The sequence below is a fragment of the Symphalangus syndactylus genome, chromosome 20, assembly GCF_028878055.3.
Source record: "Symphalangus syndactylus isolate Jambi chromosome 20, NHGRI_mSymSyn1-v2.1_pri, whole genome shotgun sequence".
In the NCBI taxonomy this organism is placed as follows: domain Eukaryota; kingdom Metazoa; phylum Chordata; class Mammalia; order Primates; family Hylobatidae; genus Symphalangus; species Symphalangus syndactylus.
Window position 1 is genome coordinate 64613958 of NC_072442.2, and position 21279 is coordinate 64635236.

General features: G+C 48.4%; 2 protein-coding genes across 2 annotated transcripts in view; one reads left to right on the plus strand and one right to left on the minus strand.

Annotated features, from left to right (window-relative positions):
- The window catches only part of ITGAE (integrin subunit alpha E), a 74005-nt gene extending 52922 nt beyond the window's left edge, over positions 1-21083 (plus strand). Inside the window, exons 22-32 of the mRNA XM_063628408.1 lie at positions 1353-1485; positions 3463-3561; positions 4744-4823; positions 6394-6471; positions 7632-7695; positions 7774-7881; positions 11975-12031; positions 12337-12432; positions 15336-15431; positions 18926-19036; positions 20769-21083. Of these exons, the coding sequence (XP_063484478.1) occupies positions 1353-1485; positions 3463-3561; positions 4744-4823; positions 6394-6471; positions 7632-7695; positions 7774-7881; positions 11975-12031; positions 12337-12432; positions 15336-15431; positions 18926-19036; positions 20769-20864 (1018 nt within the window). The 3' untranslated portion in view covers positions 20865-21083. The remainder of the gene's footprint in view (positions 1-1352; positions 1486-3462; positions 3562-4743; positions 4824-6393; positions 6472-7631; positions 7696-7773; positions 7882-11974; positions 12032-12336; positions 12433-15335; positions 15432-18925; positions 19037-20768) is intronic.
- Positions 7885-11873, minus strand: HASPIN (histone H3 associated protein kinase). Its single transcript, XM_055256163.2, has one exon. It carries the CDS (start codon positions 11781-11783, stop codon positions 9411-9413), a length of 2373 nt encoding a protein of 790 aa, XP_055112138.1. The 5' UTR covers positions 11784-11873; the 3' UTR covers positions 7885-9410.
- Positions 21084-21279: the final 196 nt, after the last annotated feature.

The window sequence follows — 21279 nt, forward strand, 5'->3', positions numbered from 1 at the left end:
GGGTCTGAATGATTTTGTGGGTAGGAAGCTGAGGCCAAGAAAGAGGGTGGGACAGTATGTCTTATGCACAGTGTTCTCCAGTGCACAGCAGTGCCCCATAAATATTGTGGCATGGATGAATTTGTGTCATAGAGTACCTCACCTAGCATCACAGTGAATTGGTGGTAGAAAGAGGATTTGTGTACAATTCTCTCAACTCTTTGGAGGCTGCTAGACTCCAGGCATTTAATTAGCCTTCTTTTTTTTTTTTTTTTTTTTTTTTTTTTTTTTTTTTTTGAGACGGAGTTTCACTCTTGTTGCCCAGGCTGGAGTGCAATGGTGCGATCTCGGCTCACTACAACCTCCGCCTCCCGGGTTCACGCAATTCTCCTGCCTCAGCCTCCTGAATAGCTGGGATTACAAGTGCCTGCACCACGCCTGGCTAATTTTTTTTTTTTTTTTTTTTTTGAGATGGAATCTCATCCTATCACCCAGGCTGGAGTATAGTGGCACGATCTCGGCCCTCTACAACCTCCGCCTCCTAGGTTCAAGCAATTCTCTGCCTCAGCCTCCCAAGTAGCTGGGATTACAGGCACCTGCCACCACACCCAGCTAATTTTTGTATTTTTAGTAGAGATGGGGTGTCGCCATGTTGGCCAGGCTGGTCTCGAACTCCTGACCTCAGATGATCCACCCACCTCGGCCTCCCAAAGTGCTGGGATGACAGGTAATTCGCCTGTCTTGGCTTCTGTTTCCTCTTCTATAAAATGGAGAGTAGCTATACTATTTCACAGGGTTACTATGAGGGTAGAGCGTGTGAAACACAGTCCTTGGCACATGGTAAGCACTAAATAAATGGCAGCTATTATCGTCATCTCATGCAACAACTGAGATGGGTGTGGCAGTCCAGCTGTTTGCTTATGTTGAGAGGAAGAATGTCTAAGCTAAACGTATTCCTTAGGCAACTTATCTAAGAAGTTACTTAAGTAGGTGCTATTCTGGGCTGTGTGTGGTGACTTACACCTGTAATCCCAGCACTGTGGGAGGCCAAGGCAAGTGGATCACTTGAGCCCAGGAGTTTGAGACCTGCCTGGGCCACGTGGCGAGACCCTGTCTCTACAAAAAATACAAAAATTAGCTGGGCATGGTGGCACACGCCTGTAGTCCTAGCTACTCGGGAGGCTGAGGTGGGAGGATCACTTGAGCCCAGGAAGTGGAGGCTGCAGTGAGCTTTGATCATTGCACCATGGCACCCACACTCTAGCTTCGGTGACAGAATGAGACCCTGTCTAAAAAAAAAAAAAGTGCTATTCTATTGCATTGAAGTTTTTACAGATTAAATAAACTAACATTTTTATCTGTACCCTGTGCAGGCAGGAATTGGTGGTGGGTCTCACAAAGGAGCTGACTCTGAACATCAGCCTAACTAACTCTGGGGAAGATTCCTACATGACAAGCATGGCCTTGAATTACCCCAGAAACTTGCAGTTTAAGAGGATGCAAAAGGTAACTGTGACGGCGGCTGTGGAAACAGGTCCCTCACGCCCCTCCCTCGCTGCATGCCTGCTTTTCCGTGGCGACCCCCTCACCGGCACCCCTGCCTCCAGCCTCCTCCTGGTCCAACCAATAGATGGTTAATAACCAGATAAATCCCTGCCAGTCCGGCTCCATGCCTCCTGAGGCACCACATTCTGCTGCGCTACCACCCTCCTTATGTGCAGCCTTTCTTCACCAGGGCTCTGAGAGAGAAGTGAGCTCTAATGCCCTAAGACACTGAGAAAATAAAAATTAGCTTAGACTGGGAAGGTGAAAATCTGCCCTGCCATTCCCCAAGCTGGATACAGACCCGGATACTAGGAAACAGTCTGTTTCCCAAGGACACCCTGTGGTTGACAAGTATCGCCACACTGAGAAATTTTGTTCTCTAAAATCACAGATCAGAAAACTTTGGGCCGGGCGCAGTAGCTCACGCCTGTAATCCCAGCACTTTGGGAGGCCGAGGCGGGCAGTTCACGAGGTCAGGAGATCGAGACCATCCTGGATAACACAGTGAAACCCCATCTCTACTAAAAATACAAAAAAAATTAGCCGGGCGTGGTGGCGGGCGCCTGTAGTCCCAGCTACTCAGGAGGCTGAGGCAGGAGAATGGCGTGAACCCGGGAGGTGGAGCTTGCAGTGAGCCGAGATCGCGCCACTGCACTCCAGCCTGGGCGACAGAGCAAGACTCTGTCTCAAAAAGAAAAAAAAAGAAAAAAAGAAAACTTTGCTATTTGAAGTTACGTCAGTAATTATGAACCCCTATCACTCTTGCCTGGAGAGTGTAAGTCATTTTGACCAAGAGAAGAGTCTGTTTCCACCTGAGGTACAGAGCTTCAGATACAGTGTCTGTCAACTTTCTACCCTCTATTAATGGTTTCCGAGGAAGCGAACCCTGGGCCTACTTCGAACTTTCTACTCTATTAATGGTTTCCAAGGAAGCGGGCCCTGGGTCTGATTGACAGGCTGCCCTGATGTTGACTGACTCCTTGACACACGGCCCTACTTTGGTATCAAAATGTGACTTTATTTACATTTCATCTGAACTCCACCCTTCTCTAGAGTCCTTTAATAACCGCCTTTTCCGTTATTCAGTGATACACACAACAGTGTAGTTTTTGGGTGGGTGCAGTGGCTCACGCCTGTAATCCCAGCACTTTGGGAGGCTGAAGTGAGTGGATCACTTGAGGTCAGGAGTTCGAGACCAGCCTGGCTAACATGGTGAAACCCTGTTTCTATTAAAAATACAAAAAAATTAGTCAGGTGTGGTGGCAGGCACCTATAATCCCAGCTACTCGGGAGACTGAGGCAGGAGAATTGCTTGAACCCGGGAGGTGGAGGTTGCAGTGAGCCGAGATCGCGCCATTGCACTCCAGCCTGGGCAAAAGGCGAAACTCCATCTCAAAAAACAAAAAACAAAAAAAACAAAAAACAATCTCCCAGGCATCTAGAGGGGAACTAGGGATGGACCGTCCCTGGGAGAATTAAGAAAAGTCACTGCAGTCATCATATGCCTCTCAGGGGTCCGAGTGGGGAGCCCTGGTGGCGACATGGCAGTGCTGGTGTGTGCCGGCCTTCCAGCCAGGCTGTGGGTTATGTTTGCATCAGTGCAAGGCCCAGCTCAAATGCCTCCTTCTCCAGGAAGACCTTACGGATTCCTCCGAGTTGGAATTCATATTTCTCCACTGCTGTTCTCTGCAGCTCCCTCACAGAAGCACCCCTTAGACCTTGTATTTAAATTCCTTGGGGACTACTGCTGACCCCGCCTGTCCAGTTTGTGAGGAAGACAGAGACCAAGCGGGCTTTGTTTCCTCAGCTCCTGGCAGGGTGTATGGCAGGCAGAAAAATTAGTGAATGTTTGCTGAAATGGTATGAGGAAACGGCGTTTTGTTTGTTTGTTTGTTTGTTTTTGGCTCTTTAAGAGAATGTCATCTGCTCTGTTAACAGCCTCCTTCTCCAAACATTCAGTGTGATGACCCTCAGCCGGTTGCTTCTGTCCTGATCATGAACTGCAGGATTGGTCACCCCGTCCTCAAGAGGTCATCTGTGAGTCGGTTTGGACTGATTCGCTCTTCTCACCACCCTGCAGTTGGCGTCTTCTGCATCTTGGTCTCATTTGAATCTCTCGGTTCCAGCTTTGTGCTTTGCTTGACTGCAGTCTGACCTCAGCAGTGCTTACAGTGGCTAAGTTGGCTCTGAAAGTACGGGGTGATGGGGACGAGAGCTTTCCAGTACACAGCCCTAGATGAACTGCCTGCTCACCTCGGTGAAGCAGAGTGAAGTTGTGGGTAGTATGGAGGGCGTGTCAGACCAAAAGTTTGTTTTTTTTTTTGAGATGGAGTCTCGTTCTGTCACCCAGGCTGGAGTGCAGTGGTGCCATCTCAGCTCACTGCAACCTCCGCCTCCTGGGTTCAAGTGATTCTCCTTCCTCAGCCTCCTGAGCAGCTGGGATTACAGGTGTGCACCACTACACCTGGCTAATTTTTTTTATATTTTTGGTAGAGATGGGGTTTCACCATGTTGGCCAGGCTGGTCTCAAACTCCTGTCCTCAAGTGATCCACCTGCCTTGACCTCCCAAAGTGCTGGGATGACAGGCATGAGCCATCATCATGCCCGGCCAAGACCAAAAGTTATTAACCCTGAGCTGTCACTCATCATCTCTGTGCTGTGGGAAATCTCTGAAGTGGCTTCTTCAACTGTAGAAGGGGAATGAGGCTGCCTGCCCTGCTTACTCCGTATTTGTATTTGAGGCTTAAATGAAATAACGGGGCTGGGTGCAGTGGCTCATGCCTCTAATCCCAGCACTTTGGGAGGCCAAGGTGGGTGGATCATTTGAGGTCAGGAGTTCGAGACCAGCCTGGGCAACATGGTGAAAACCCGTCTCTACTAAGAATACAAAAGTTAGCCGGGTGTGGTGGCGCATGGCTTTAATCCCAGCTACTTGGGAGGCTGAGGCAGGAGAAAGCTTGAACCCGGGAGGCAGAGGTTGCAGTGAGCCGAGATCGTGCTACTGCACTCCATCCTGGGTGACGGAGCGAGACTCCATCTCAAAAAAAAAAAAAAAAAAAAAAAGAAAGAAAGGAAGGAGACCTGCTGTGTTACAAATATGTGAGGAATGTGAAAATCTGAGGAATCGTCTCCTAGGTCTGTTCCACGAGTAGCTAGCGGTCTGAATCGTGAGTGGCATAGAGAGGAATCAAGTGACCATTTTTTCCCCTTTAAAATAGGCTCATGTTTCAGTCGTTTGGCAGCTAGAGGAGAATGCCTTTCCAAACAGGACAGCAGACATCACTGTGGCTGTCACCAAGTAAGTACTGCCTGGGTCACAGCAGAGTCAGGCTATGACCCGGGAAGTCATCTCCCTGCCACATGCACGCTGTGAGAGGAACGGCCCCCTTACGCCCAGGGAGAAAGGAAACCCCAGTGAGCCCACAGAAGGCATCTGTTTCCCTGCAGGGACTCGACTTTCTCTTCTTGTTACCAGAGATAATTAAAATGTTCTTTTGTTCACACACAAAGTAAAACTGTAGTACAGTCTGGCGGAATGAGCCTTGGGGTTCTGGTTCTGGTTCACTCAGCTTTGGAATAGCTTGGGATAGCTCTGTTATCTGCAAGACCTCTGTTTGGGGGTAAGGTGGGGACTGCTGTAGGGAAGAAGTTCTCAAAGGGAGGTGATTCTGCCCACCAGAGGCCGTGCCTGTTTTGATTGCTATGACTTGGGGAGGGGGGTGTTCAGTAGCAGATCTGGTGGGTAGAGGCCAGGAATACTGCCAAACAGCACGCAGAGCAGTACAGGTCAGCCTCCACCACCAAGAACTAACTGGCCCAAAATGTCAATAGTGTGGAGGCTGAGAAACCTTTTTAAAATCAGTATTCTTCTAAGTGTGGTCTTCTAGAGACAGTTCTGAACTCCAATTGCTTACCTCTGAAAGACTTTTATTTATTTATTTATTTATTTATTTTTTTGAGACAGAGTCTCGCTCTGTCTCCCAGGCTGGAGTGCAGTGGCATGATCTCGGCTCACTGTAACCTCTGCTTCCCGGGTTCAAGCAATTCTCTGCCTCAGCCTCCCGAGTAGCTGGGATTACAGGCGCCCACCACCACGCCCAGCCAATTTTTGTAGTTTTAGTAGAGACTGGGTTTCACCATCTTGGCCAAGCTGGTTTTGAACTCCTGACCTCATGATCCACCAGCCTTGGCCTCCCAAAGTACTGGGATTACAGGTGTGAGCCACCGCGCCTGGCCTCTGAGAGCCTTTTCTTATCTGACTCCCAGTGACCCTGGGGAGCCAGATGCAGAAGCACCTGTTAGGCAGTGAGAACACATGGACACAGGGAGGGGAACAGCACACACTGGGGACTGTGGGAGGGGCAGGGGGAGGGAGAGCTTCAGGAAGAATACCTAATACGTGTTGGGCTTAGTAACTATGTGCTGGGTTGACAGGTGCAGCAAAGCACCATGGCACACGTTCACCTATGTAACAAACCTGCACATCCTGCACATGTACCCTGGAACTTAAAAAAAAAAAAAAAAAAAAAAGGCCGCATGCAGTGGCTCACACCTGTAATCCCAGCACTTTGGGAGGCCAAGGCAGGCAGATCACTTGAGGTCAGGAGTTTGAGACCAGCCTGGCCAACATGGTGAAACCCCGTCTCTACTAAAAATACAAAAATTAACCGGGCATGGTGGCACATGCCTGTAATTCCAGCTACTCAGGAGGCTGAGGCATGAGAATTGCTTGAACCCAGGGGCGGAGGTTGCAGTGAGCTGAGATCGCACCACTGCACTCCAGCCTGGGCAACAGAGCGAGGCCCTTTTTAAGAAGCGCTTGCTATGTACAAAGCAGGTGTGCTGTGAACTAACACTCTTATTCCTAGTTCCAATGAAAGACGGTCTTTGGCCAACGAGACCCACACCCTTCAATTCAGGCATGCCTTCGTTGCAGTTCTCTCCAAGTAAGTACTCCCAAGGGGCCAGCAGCAGTGTGACTCCATCACCCAGGGGACAGCTTTGGGCTCTCTCTCGTAGATGGAGCTGGTGGTCAGGATGAGTGTGGACACTGTCCTGAGAGGAGCCTGCTTAGAACCCAGACTCTGATATTGATCTCTAGGGTACTAACATTTGGGTCATAGAAACCCCACCGTGGTCATCAAAGGAGGTGTGTTGCCAATTAGTCTTGCTACAAAAGGGAATTAACACGACGCTGTGGAGGGAAGAAAGCAGCTGTGGGACTGGGAAGTAAGGAGGGGATGAGTAAGGCCATTTGAGGGATAATTAGAAAATGAACCAGCCCAACTATACAGAATTCAAATATTCCACCTCACCCCAACTGCGCTACGACCACTTTACATTTTGACATTCAGCTTTTATTCCTTTTTTTTTTTTTTTAATTGAGATGAAGTCTCACTCTGTTGCCCAGGCTGGAGTGGAGTGGTGCAATCTCGGCTCACTGCAACCTCTGCTGCCCGGGTTCAAGCGATTCTCCTGCCTCAGCCTCCCGAGTAGTTGAGACTACAGGTGGACACCACCAGGCCCAGCTCATTTTTAAAAAATTTTTAGTAGAGACAGGGATTTCACCATGTTGGCCAGGCTGGTCTTGAACTCCTGGTCTCAGGTGATCCGCCCACCTCGGCCTCCCAAAGTGCTGGGATGACAGGCGTGAACCACTGCACCCAGCCTCATTCCTCGTAAAGGTCTGGTGCCCTCTGTCCTAATGTATTCAGTTGAAAGCACTCAAGTTCATTCAAAAAGAGAAGGCCGGGCACGGTGGCTCACGCCTGTCATCCCAGCACTTTGGGAGGCCGAGGTGGGTGGATCACCTGAGGTCAGGAGTTCAAGACCAGCCTGGCTAACATGGTGAAACCCCGTCTCTACTAAAAATATGAAAACTAGCCAGGTGTGGTGGCAGGCATCTGTAATCTCAGCTACTCGGGGGGCTGAGGCAGGAGAATCACCTGAACCCAGGAGGCGGAGGTTGCAGTGAGCCGAGACCACACCACTGCCATTGAGCCATGACTGTTCCACTGAGCTCTAGCCTGGGCAACAGAGTGAGACCCTGTCTCCAAAAAAGGGAGAAAGAGTCCTCAGGGGCTGACGCATGTCCTCTCAATTGCAGACCATCCATAATGTACGTGAACACAGGCCAGGGGCTTTCTCACCACAAGGAATTCCTCTTCCATGTAAGTACTTATTATTGTAAAGCTATAGGTGGCCAAGCAACACCAGCTTTGATTTCCTACTCTGATTTTAATTTGCAGATACATGGGGAAAATCTCTTTGGAGCAGAATACCAGTTGCAAATTTGTGTCCCAACCAAATTACGAGGTCTCCAGATTGTAACAGTGAAGAACCTGACGAGGACTCAGGTATTTAAAGGCAGTTCTTTATCACAATCACATCTCTTTGCAGAGTGACTACAGATTCTCAAGTATAAAAACCAGAGTTCTAGAAATGGAGTAAAGACAAGTTAACCATGGGAAAAGATTAGGAGTAAATTACCAAAGTCCTGTTCAGAAGGAATCTCAATCACTCAGCTCTTAAAGCAACCTGTCATTTTCCTCCCTTTGAGGAAAAATAAGCAAAAATTGGATGGGCGCAGTGGCTCACACCTGTGATCCCAGCACTTTGGAAGGCCGAGGTGGGTGGATCACGAGGTCAGGAGATCGAGACCATCCTGGCTAACACGGCGAAACCCCGTCTCTACTAAAAAATTAGCTGGGCGCGGTGGCGGGCGCCTGTAGTCCCAGCTACTCAGGAGGCTGAGGCAGGAGAATGGCGTGAGCCGAGATCGCACCACTGCACTCCAGCCTGGGTGACAGAGCAAAAATTAAAACCTTGTCAGTAGACAGAGACATTTTCCCTTTGAAAATTGATAAATTCTGCTTCTCTGTGTGACTGATGTAACATGTGACATTTCTTACACTGCCCCCTATAAGTTGCTTACTAGCTTCCCGTCTTCTCCCCTGAGACTCTTTTTTGGTTTCTGCTTTGCCTCAGCCTCTCTGCTTTCAGTTATCTCATCTGTAGTCTGGTTCCCAAAGCTAGCCTTGATACCTGAAGCAACAGGCTCTGCTCAGTATGACAGCTGAAGCCTGGGCATTTTTTTTTTTTTTGCTCAGACTATATAAGTGTTAAGGCTCAAAAAATAGAAAGGAATTTACAGAAAGGACTCTGCTGACAACTAGAAAGAGGGCTTATAGGTCGGGTGCCATGGCTCACGCCTGTAATCACCCAGCACTTTCAGATGCCGAGGTGGGTGGATCACAAGGTGAGGAGTTCGAGACCAGCCTGGCCAACATGGTGAAACCCCATCTCTACTAAAAAAATACAAACAATTAGCTGGGCATGGTGGTGTACGCCTGCAATCCCAGCTACTCGGGAGGCTGAAATAGGAGAATTGCTTGAACCTGGGAGGCACAGGTTGCAGTGAGCTGAGATGCGCCACTGCACTCTAGCCTGGGTGACAGAGCAAGACTCTGTATCAATAAAATAAAAAAGAAAGAAAGAAAGAGGGTTTATAAATATACATTTGTTTTCATATGTAGTTTATTTATTTTAAAAAATAGAGACAGGGGTCTTGCTATGCTGACCAGGCTAGATATGAACTCCTGGACTCAAGCGATCCTCCTGCCTCAGCTTCCCGAGTAGTTGGGACTACAGGCGCACACCACTGCAGCCCGCTAGTTTACTTCTTTCAGAACATTTGCTATCAGCAAATTTAAACATTTCAACAAATATTTCAGTTTCCATTTGGAAACAAAATTCTTGTTTGAAAAGCTGACTGGAAACCTGTGAGAATGGGAGTTCCACCCTGCTGTGGGGACAGAGGTTGAAACAGCACCAGAGGCTTCTAGACCAGTCTCCTCTCATTTCGGGGCCGTAAGACACATTTAGCTTACTTAAATAGACTGTGCTGGCAGAGCAAGTCAGTGGCAGAGCTGAAGTTCAGCATTGTCCTGTGGAACTCCTGGATCTTTCTCTTAATTTGCTTCATGGCAGGAGTGTTACATTTAGTCTTGAAGGTCATTTGTTTCAGAATCTTGTCTGTCAGGTAATGCAGCCAGAGCACATTACTATAAGGGTGATATTCACCCCAGTGGTTGTTATTCTCCTTCTTCATGAGCCTGTAGATGTCAAACTGGTAGTCACCATCACCAGTAAACAGGTCCTCATCCATGGAAACGTCACAGAAAACCACAATCCCATCCCGTTCCAAGCGCGACAGGGTGTAGTCAATGATGCTCACTTGCAGCCCACGGCTGGGGATAGTGCTGCTCTTCCCATTGAGGGTGTAGTGGAGTTCTTTGAGGCTGGTTTTCTTTAAGAGCACATTCCCCCAGTGTAAGTCTCGGTGCTCAAAGCGCAGTGATGCCTCTGCCACTGCGAGGGAGGCTGTGAGCTGGTGTAGAATGCTCTTTGCAGTAGCCAAGGAAGACAACTTGGTTCTCATTTGCTCTAAGTCAATCCCTCCAAACTCAAATTCCATCACAATGAAGAGCTGGTCGTCTTTAAAAAAATCAGGCCGGTCATTTGCAGAGCCTTTGGTTGAATTATAGTGATCCCAGGCTTTGAGGAGCAAGGGAGGGTAAGATCCCTGGACACAGTGCACTGAGTTCAGCCCGATAAAGCCTTCTGTGCGGTTGCACACTTCACTGGATAAGAGGCTCAACTCTTTGGAGATGATGATCTCTGGCAGGATTTCCTCAAAGGTTTTCTGATGGGATCCGTTGACTAAATCTGGTCCTTCAATAGCAATGATTTTTATGGCTACAGGTGTGTGATCAGCAATCGTTTGAAACACTTCGCCAAACACCCCTTCCCCAATCTTCTCACAGCGTTGTAGTTTTTCTGTGGGAAGGCAATGGCTAAAGGGGACAGGACCCTTCTGACTGCATTCCCCATAAACCTTTTCAGCATCAGATGCCTTTTTGTTTGAAATACTTAGAGTGTTTAAGGGGCTTAGCAAATACATAGAGGAGGAATGCCAAGAGGACAGAGCACCACTTGTTCTGTTCATGACAGGCCGGTTTGAACATTCTGATAGGAGGGAGCCAGAGAGAGAAGTGGCAGTTGTATAGATGCTGCAGACCTCTGACACATCAGTCACAATTTTCTTCTTGTGGAAACTGAAGGAAGCCCTGGTTTTGGTCCAAAAGCAGGCATTCTGTAAAGGAGTCAGGTCCTGGGCGGGGAACGAATCTTTTCCCATCTTTTGGCCCTTTTTAAAGTGGTGGGAATGGAGGAGAGAGGTTTCCGTTGCCTCCTGATGTTTGCTCTTCCGGCTTGATCTAGTTCTCTCCAGCCTGTCGACTCCCCCTGGCACAATGCGGCCCTTGGAAACACTGGCCTCCTGATGCTCTCTCCGGACGGCCTCTTGAAGCCCTCTCTCTTGACAAGAGTCCTGGCCTGTGGCCCTCCTCTTGCCTGTGCTTGACAGATCTGGACCCTCCGGTCCATTTCCCACCAGTTTCCTTTTATAGCAGGACTCCCTCATATTCTTCCCATCTGCCCCAAACTCAGAATCCTCAGGTGTTCCTGAGTTCATAAGGCCAAAGAGAGCTGACCTGAGGTTGGCACGGGTTTGGTGGACCATCTTGGTGAGCCTGGCTCCTCCTGTCGCTTCCTCCTGGGAGCAGGGGAGAGATGCTTGGTCCAGGGAGACTTCCGGGAGGTAGAGGCCGCTCGGGACGGCTGAGGCTGCAACCAGAGAGGCGGAGGTGCCGATGGAGATGACACTGTCCCTTGGCATTGAGGACCCGGGGCCGGGAGAGGCCAGAGAGCTGAACAGGGAGGCACTGGTGCCCAGCTCGTCGCCGTCCCTGGGCTGGCCGCACACGCTGAGGTCCCGGCTGAGGAAGGGCGGAAGTCGGAGCGGGCCGCAGGGTGTGCTGCATTTCTGCGGGGGTCGAGCTCGCAGCCCCAGGCGTCCTGGGCTCACGGTTAGGCTCGGGCGAGCTCGCAGCTTCCAGCGCTTTGGGGTCACGGTCAGGCTGGGCCGGTCCTTGGGGACTCGGCCGCCGGGACGCCTCCGCCGCCGCCCCACCGGGCTGCCGGGGAAGTCGGGGTCGTCGGGATCGTCAGGATCGTCGGACTGCGAGGGGTCGCCGATGCTGGTGTCGCTGCTGCCGCTGCTGTTGAAGAAACGCCTCCGGTCCTGCGGCGGAAACCACTGCGCGGCTTCCCGGCCCGGCCGCCGCTGTCTCCTGCCGACCGCAGCCCCATAAGTGCGGAAAAGCCGGCTCCCAGCTCCCGGGAGCGAAGCCGCCATGGCCGGCACCCGCCAAGACGTTCAAACGCAAACATCGCGAGACTTCCGCGCGACGCGGACGCGCCCGCCTGCCGCGGGGTCCTAGCTCCCGGCTCTGCTCATGCGCACCTCCCCAGGGCTGGGGGCGGGACGGGGCAGAAAACTGGAGGCTTGGTTTGTTCAGCGCGTCGCGGTCATGGCTGTCGTTCCAGGCCTCCACGGTGTGCAGCTGGAGTCAGGAGCGCGCTTGTGGGTACAGTCCGGTTCAGGTAAGCGCGGCCGTCCCGAGAGGCCAGGGGAGGGCGGAGGGCCTGAAGCGGGGTGACACGAGAGGCCAAGAGACTGTTTTTCCAGGATTACCCGTGCCGGCCAGTGCCGGGGGCTGCCAGGCCCTCCCTAGCTTCGTCCCTGGGTCTCATTTGCTCCCCCTGGAGCTTTGCTTGGGCCGAGGTGAGCGCTGAAATTGCTCACACCCTCTATTCTGGGACCTTACGATGCTCTGTGTCCAAAGTGTTAAACATTTCAGACTTTCCGCACGGAAAGGAATTATGTTCACTAGACCTTGCTTTTCCAGCATGTGGAAGAATGGCATTCAGTGAGCTGTGTCATCGCTTCAGATAAAGAAAATGTGACCGTGGCTGCAGAGATCTCCTTGGATCACTCTGAGGAGGTATTTGAGACTGAAATGCTCCAGATTTGATTATCCAGTTGCTCACGGGCATCGCCCCTAGAAGAGTTAATAGCATCTTTGTATAACATGTCCAAAATAGGTCTTTTGGTGCAAAAAACCAACCCTCTGTCCCAACCCCTTCCTTAGCTATCCTCAGGAGGGAGATATACTCCAGTTACAGTACAAGGAACTCTAGGGATTACCTGTGACTCCCCTTTCCTACATCCCCACGTCTATTCCAGCAGCAAGCCCTGCCATTTCAGGGCCAAAATATATCCTAAATGCATTCACTTCTCTCCGTTTCCACTGCCGTTGTAATTCAAGCTACCTTTTCTTGCCAGGCCTGTTGCAATAACCTTCGGCCTACTTTTCTCGCTTCTGCTTTTCCCACATTCTTTACAAATAATTCCCACGTAACAGCTATCCATCTTCTAAGAGCAGACATTAGATTGTGCCACTCCCCTGCTTATTAAAAACAAAAAACAAGCAAACAAAAATACTGGTGCTTGAGCACACTTAGACTACAATCCATACTTTTTTCATGGCCAGAGCAAGGCACTACTTGATCTGGTCTCTGCTTAATTCTTCATCTCCTAGTACTTGCCTTTCTCTCCCACTGCCCCTTTTATAATCGGGTTATTCTGTCCTGTTCTTCTAGCTCGCCAATGCAGTATTATTCTGGCCACAAGACTTTGTACTTGCTGTTCCTTTGCTTGACACTGCTCTTCCCCTAGGTCCTCACGTACGTGGTTTCTTCTTAAATTTAGCTCAGGTGTTCTTTTCTTTCTTTCTTTTTTTTTTTTTTTTTTAGATGGAGTCTTGCTCTGTCACCCGGGCTGGCTGGAGTGCAGTGGCACGATCTCTACTCACTGCAACCTCCGCCTCCCGGGTTCATGCGATTCTCTTGCCTCAGCCTCCCGAGTAGCTGGGATTACGGGCGCCGGCGACCACGCCCAGCTAATTTTTGTATTTTTTTGTACAGACGGGGTTTTACCATGTTGGCCAGGCTGGTCTCGAACTCCTGACCTCAGGTGATCCGCCCGCCTCGGCCTCCCAAAGTGCTGGGATTACAGGCGTGAGCCACTGCGCCCGACCTAGGTGTTCTTTTCTTTTCTTTCTTTCAAGACTGAGTTTCACTCTTGTGCAATGGCACAATCTCGGCTCACTGCAACCTCCGCCTCCCGGGTTCAAGCGATTCTCCTGCCTCAGCCTCCCAAGTAGCTGAGATTACAGGTATGCACCACCATACCCGGCTAATTTTGTATTTTTAGTAGAGATGGGGTTTCTCCATGTTGGTCAGGCTGGTCTTGAACTCCTGACCTCAGGTGATCCGCCCTCCTTGGCTTCCCAAAGTGCTGGGATTACAGGCATGAGCTACCACACCTGGCTAATTTTGTATTTTTAGTAGAGATGGGGTTTCATCATGTTGGTCAGGCTGGTCTTGAACTCCTGACCTCAGGTGATCCACCCACCTCAGCCTTCCGAAGTGCAGGGATTACAGGAGTGAGCCACCACGCCCGGCCACAGGTGTTATTTTCTTAGAGAGGCCTTCCCTGATCACTTATTCTAAAGTGGGAACTAGAGATCAAGTGACCAAGTTTAATGTCTTACAGTGATCCAGGTGACATTTGTGAGGTCTCAACTGAAGAAGTAGCAATGGGGGTGGAAAAGAAAGGGACAGGTACAAGAAATAATTTAAAAAAAAAAGAATTGTGAGTGTGGTGGCTCACATCTGTAATCCCAATACTTTGGGAGGCTGAGGCGGGAGGATTGCTTGAGGCCAGGAGTTCAAGATCAGCCTGGGCAGCATAGTGAAACCCCATTTCTTAAAAAAATAAATAAATTAGCCAGGCATGGTGGCTCATGCCTGTAGTCCCAGCTACTTGGGAGGCTGAGGCAGGAGTATCGTTTGAGCCCAGGAATTTGAAGCTTCAGTGAGCTATGATTGAGCCACTCCATTCCAGCCCGGGTAACAGAAAAAAAAGAAAGAACTCTTAAAAAAAGAAAGAACTCAAAAAAAAAAAAAAAGAAAAAACTCTTACGTTAAATAAATAAACTCTTACGTTAAATAAAACAAATAAGCTGGGTGTGGTGGCTCATGCCTGTAATCTCAGCACTGTGGGAGGCTAAGGTGGGTGGATTGCTTGAGCCCAGGAGTTTGAGACCAGCCTGGGCAACATGGTAAAACCCCATCTCTACAAAAAATACAAAAATTAGCCCAGTGTGGTGGGGTGCACCTGTGGTCCCAGCTACTCGGGAGACTGAGGTGGGAGGATCACTTGAGCCTGGAAGGTTGAGGCTACAGTGACCCATGATCATGCTGTTGCACTCTAGCATGGGTGACAGAGCGAGATCCTGTCTCAAAAATAAGTCAGTCAGTCAAGAACTGACTTTGGATGGCACAAGGGAAAAGAAGTTGAAGAAAAGGCCAGGCGCCGTGGCTCACGCCTGTAATCCCAGCACTTTGGGAGACTGAGGTGGGTAGATCATCTGAGGTCAGGAGTTCGAGACAAGCCTGGCCAACATGGCAAAACCCCATCTCTACTAAAAATACAAAAATTAGCCGGGCGTGGTGGCACACGCCCATAATCCCAGCTACTCGGGAGGCTAAGGCAGGAGAATCGCTTTAACCTGGCAGGGTGGAGGTTGCAGTGAGCCGAGATCGCACCACTTCACTCCACCTGGGCGAAAGAGCAAAACTCCATCTCAAAAAAAAAAAAAAGAAGTTGAAGAATAACTGCAGATGTCTTGTTTGGGTAACTTTGTGTAGTGTTGTGTACGTTAGGGCCATTAACTAAGCCCAGGAATACCTTTAAAGGGAAAGGTGGTGAAGGCCGTTCAAACACAGTGAGTTCATGTCTAAAATATGTTTTGTTTCCCTCCTTCCTTTCCCCATCTTCTAGTTACTAAAAGATGTAACTGAACTGCAGATCCTTGGTGAAATATCTTTCAACAAATCTCTATATGAGGGACTGAATGCGGAGAACCACAGAACTAAGGTAAGTCCTGGCTGGTTTCTGAGTAGTGCCCAAGGAAAATTGTGCCTAACCTTTGAGCGCCTCCACAGACATTCTGTTGCCCTCTTCCTGTTTTCAGCCTTAACACTTCTGATCTTGGCTCTGCCATCGCTGCCTTTGTGACCTTGAGTCAGCTTCTTATGAAATAAGGCAATTAAGAGGCCTAAGCTGAGGAGTTCTGAGTTGAAATAACTGGGCTGGAATCTGCAGTATATACTTTGATTTGAAAATGGATTAAAAAAAAAATTTTTGCAGCCGGGCACCAGTGGCTCACGCCTGTAATCCTAGCACTTTGGGAGGCCGAGGCGGGTGGATCACTTGAGGTCAGGAGTTCAACACCAGCCTGGCCAACATGGAGAAACCCTGTGTCTACTAAAAATACAAAAATTAGCTGGGCCTGATGGTGGGTGCCTGTAATCCCACCTACTTGGGAGGCTGAGGCAGGAGAATCGCTTGAACCTGGGAGGTAGAGGTTGCAGTGAGCCAAGATCACACCACTCCACTCCAGCCTCAGTGATAGAGTGAGACTCAGTCTCAAAAAAATAAATAAATAAAAAAAAATAAAAAGAATAAAAAATAAATTACCTAAGTGAGAAATTTTTTTTGTATACAGTAACTGTCTTAGTGTGCTATATCAGTGTTTAGTTATAGTATTAAACAGTACTCAGGAATGCATAAATCTTTTACAAGATTTAGACTAGATACTGGAACTCTTGGAATTCTTTTTGCAAAAGTATGACTAGAAGTCAGACTGATGCCTGTGATTTATGGACTGAGTGCTTTGTGTGTTACGCTGTGTTTTCATTCTTGTTGACACTTGCCTGGACATGGCTTCAGAGGTGATCTATCTGTGAGCTCTGAGCTCTTTAGTTAGGCATGATTCTCTACTAGAGGGAATGTCAGGAGAGAGATGCTAGATTGCTAAATATAAGGTCCCCGGTTTTCCTCCGAGGAACAGAAAGGAGCAATTCTCTAGACATGCCAATATGACATTTCCTGTTATTTTTAAGTAGTGTATTTCTTTTTTTTTTTTTTTTTTTTTGAGGAAGAATCTCACTCTGTCGCCCAGGCTGGAGTCCAGTGGTGCCATCTCGGCTCACTGCAACCTCCACCTCCCCAGTTCAAGTGATTCTCTTTCCTCAGCCTCCTGAGTAGTTGGGATTACAAGTGCCCACCACCATGCCCGGCTAATTTATTTATTTTTTTAAATAGAGACAGGGTTTCACCATGTTGGCCAGGCTGGTCTCGAACTCCTGACCTCAGGTGATCTGCCCGCCTTGACCTCCCAAAGTGCTGGGATTACAGGTGTGAGCCATCGTGCCCGGCTAAGTAGTGTATTTCTAATACAGAAAATAGAAGGAAATGGAAAATACAGAAAAGGGAAGAAATAGAAGTGCCCCATTATTGTACTGCCCCGATTTTAACAAATAAAAGTAATAGCAAGAAAATCCGAGCCATACAGAGAACGGTACCAAATAAAAAATAATGGTTCCTTCACTTCTCCCTTCCCATGCTCCCAGCAGGGAGGAGTTACTATTAAGTTTCTTATGTGCACATTTTAAATTTATATATTTCCCCCTCTTACTTACTGATACTTTTATTTCGATAGCATGGATTCCCCAAAATTCCTTTCTTTAAATCCAATATCCTAAGCAAAGTATTAAGTAGTTCCTGACAATAAGCCCCTGACTTACGGTGACTATGAGTATAGACAAACTGTATGCAAATGCATTTCAGCCACAAGAAAGGGAAAATCCAGCTCATGCAGCATAAGGTCATATGCTGTTTATCCAGTGAGGGAGGCCGGCCTGGGGCGACGGCCTGGCTTCTTTGGTCCTTGTACTCTGCCGTGTGGGGGACGCGTTCCTTCATGGCCAGCACAAAGTTGCCACATCTCCAAATGCTGTATTTTCACATGGCAGGATACAAAACAGGAAGCAAGAAGTCAGTAGCAAAAGGATTTTGGATTTTTCTTCATGTGCCTTCCCTTTTCAGGGATGAAACCGTTTCCAAAAGCTCCCAGGAGACATCCTCTTGCATCTTATTAGTGAGATCTGAATCTCATGTCAGTCACTGGCAAAGGAGAATAGCTGTGTCATGATCACCTGAGACCAACCATGATTCCTGAATAAAACCCGAAAGGAGAGAGGGGCCCCTGGGCGGGCCAGCATCCGTGTTTGCTGCAAACAGTAGTACCCGGTGCCCTGCTTCTCCCTTAACCTCTACCTGGGCATCTTCGGGGCACTTCTGGGAATCTGTGGGTTTAGAAGAAGATAAAGGGAGGTGGCTTTGAGAAACAGGGACGTTTGTTCTACTCAAATCTGGCCTGATTCCCGAGTCACCTTGGGACTTCCTTTCACTTCCCAAACCCAGAGTCTTGAGTCCCCCTCCTTCTCCTGTAGAAGAATATTCCAGCCCTCTTTCTGTTCTTCCTCCCTCTTTATTGCTATGGTACCTCCCTATTCTCAAAGCCTAGGACTTCACTCCTATTAAGTTCAGCTACCTATGAGCTAAATAGGACCTGGAAGGTCAACTTTAGGTCAACCAGCATTTATAACTTAATTGGAAGAGGCCTTAAAGGTAAGTTTGTCCAGCCCTTCACCCCATACAGAAACCTCTCCAAAGCACCCCGACCTTGGTGCTTAAACATACACGTGAAGGGTTGCTCTGGGCAGACAGAGAAGTCTTGCTGGCTCTCTGGCCCCACCTAAGTCCTGGGAACTTGCTCTGGCCACAACTTGGAAGGGCCACACCTGGGTGTCAGGAAGTATATCCCCTGAACTTTCTAGCTAAGCCCTGCCAGAAGAGAGACTAGACTCCCGAAATTGGGAGAGGCTTTGGAAAACAAAACCTGAGATGACTTCTAATAGCTGAGCTCTACAGGTAGTACACACGGATGTCATTTTGCATTTAGTGTGTCCCTTAGGTAACATACACTTTTTAGTCTGGTGAGGAGAAGACCAGTACTTTTGTCATATTTTGTGTGGGGAAAATATTACCAAAGCCTTTAGGGATCTTTGCAAGATCAAAAAGAGCCGTCAGAACGGAGTTGGAAAGGACTTGGAGATCATTTAAAGGAACTCATCATTTTAAAGAGAATAGGCATGGGGCTCAGGGACATAGAGCACCGTAGCGGCCTAACAGCCTCGCAGTTCGTGTTGAGACCGGATTCTGTGGGACCCTCTTTCAAGCTGTCAGAGCATCTTTAACAGAAGGTCATAATCTCCTGACAGACCTAGCCCTTCTAGATAAGGGGCCAGAATAGTTTCTTACGAAGTGTTTGGATGATTGGGTAGTTTTAGATGATTTAAAATGCTGCATCAGGGAATATTTAGCTTTTTGCTTTACTGTCATCAGCTTTGATCAATACACGGGTTGTTGCCAAGTCCTCGTATTTTGCTCCTTAAAATAACGTGTAGGATTTTTCCCTCATTTGCTTCACCTGATTTATTGGGCGATCTCTTTATCTTGTCTAGATCACTGTCGTCTTCCTGAAAGATGAGAAGTACCATTCTTTGCCTGTCATCATCAAAGGCAGCGTTGGTGGACTTCTGGTGTTGATTGTGATTCTGGTCATCCTGTTCAAGGTCAGTTCTACTTATGGCATCACGGTGAGGGAAGACTGGGCTCTGGTTTTGGGCACAGGACTCCTTAGGACAGCCAACCTCTGACTTAGAGCAGCTACCCTGGCCTCGTGGCCACTTTTTTCTCTTCCTTCAACTACACACCCCTATTTAGACAAATGAGTAAAACAGTCTCTGTCTGAAAAGAGAAAACTCTAATTGAATAATAAAGAGTGATTTTATATCTATTTCTTTGGTACCTCTCTATTCTCAAGGCCCAGAACTTACTCCTGTTGTGTTTGGCTACCTGTGAGTTAAATAGGGCCTGGAAGGGCAACCCTAGGCCAGCATTTATAACTTAATTAGAAGAGGCCTTAATGGTAAGGCCTTAAAACAGATGTGACTGTTGTTCCCCTATTGAAATCTTTTCCTTGCCTTCCCCTGTCTCAACGTGCAAACTCTTCTACTGCTATTTAAGATCCTCTCCTCTCTGTCTGCTACCCCCTCTGCCCTTAAGTGTTGCTTTTTTTTTTTTTTTTTGAGATGGAGTTCCACTCTTTTGCCCAGGCTAGAGTGCGGTGGCGCAATCTCGGCTCACTGCAACCTCCTCGTCCCCCCGCCCTGACCCCGGGTTCAAGAGATGCTCCTGCGTCAGCCTCCTGAGTAGCTAGGATTACAGGAATGTGCCACCATGCCTGTCTAATTGTTTTGTATTTTTAGTAGAGACAGGGTTTCACCATATTGGCCAAGCTGGTCTCGAACTCCTGACCTTGTGATCCTCCCGCCTCGGCCTCCCAAAGTTCTGGGATTACAGGCATGAACCACCACTCCCAGCCTCTTTTTTTAAAAATAAAAAACAGGGTCTTTGTCCGCCAAGCTGGAGCTCAGTGGCGCAGTTGAAGGCTCACTGCGGCCTCGCACTCCTAGACTCAGGTGATCCTCTCATCTTAGTCTCCTGAGTAACTGGGACTGTTACTCAGGTGCATGCCGCCACAGCCGCTAATTTTTTAATTTTAATTTTGTGGAGATGAGGTCTCCCTATATTGCCCAGGCTGGTCTCAAACTCCGGGGCTCAAGCGATCTTTTCATCTTGGCCTCCCGAAGTGGTGGGGTTACAGGCATAAGCGCCTGGCCTTCTTTTTTCTCCCAACAAGTCAAACTATTCCCTAAATAGGTTCGTGCCTCTGTGTACGCCTAGGCCGCTTCTCTTGTCAGGAATGCCCTCCATGTCTGCTCACTTCCCTCACTGTCTTCCCCGAAAGCGGTCTAGAGACTCCTGCGTCCTCTCTGCAGGCTTCTGTGCGTTTCCTGTGAGCTACCTTCTGGAAACCCTTCCAAATGGCAGTTATCACACTGTATTGTAATTATCTCTTTTTCTACTAGATGATGAGCTTGATGTAGGAAGCTGTACTTGATTTCCTTCTATCTTCAGCATCATAGGCTATACTGAGTATTTTTGCATAAGTAAGATTAGATCCAGTACAGCCGAAATTATCATGCTTTGCAAAATAAGTTAAAAAGGTTCAACTGCTCAGGAGAGCAGGGTTCAGAGGAAAGTGGAGTCGGTTCTGATTGAGGGATGAGCACCAGAGGTCTTGAAGGATTGGACTATCCAGGAGAGATTCAGACGAAGGTAGAAGGGAGTAGTAAGTATGAGAAGCAGAGGAATATAGGGGCTATTAGGCAACAGCCAGAATGCCGGTTTTCTGAAACAGATGGCTATCTTTGGCCTGTAACTGGACTTCCTTTGTTTCAGTGTGGCTTTTTTAAAAGAAAATATCAACAACTGAACTTGGAGAGCATCAGGAAGGCCCAGCTGAAATCAGAGAATCTGCTGGAAGAAGAGAATTAGGGCCTGCTATCCACTGGAAGAGGCTATCAGCCAGTCCTGGGACTTAGAGCCCCAGCATCCTTTGGATGACTTTTTCCTTCAGGATGATCTAGAGCAGCATTGAGCTGTTTGTAGAATATTAGTTTTTAACCATACATTGTCCCAAAAGTGTCTGTGCATTGTGCAAAAAGTAAACTTAGGAAACATTTGGTATTAAATAAATTTACACTTTTCTTTGCAGTAGTGCCTTTATTCTGGAAATACAGTATTATGATCTGCAGTACATTTTGCCTGATAGGGCAAGTTTTCATTCTTATTTTTAAAAAATGATAGATTGTGGCCAGGCGTGATGGCTCACACCTGTAATCCCAGCACTTTGGGAGGCTGAGGCAGGCGGATCACGAGGTCAAGAGATTGAGACCATCCTGGCCAACAT

Bases quoted from the DNA above. Each gene is read 5' to 3' on its own strand.
- HASPIN (XM_055256163.2), bottom strand. From the start codon at position 11,783: ATGGCGGCTTCGCTCCCGGGAGCTGGGAGCCGGCTTTTCCGCACTTAT.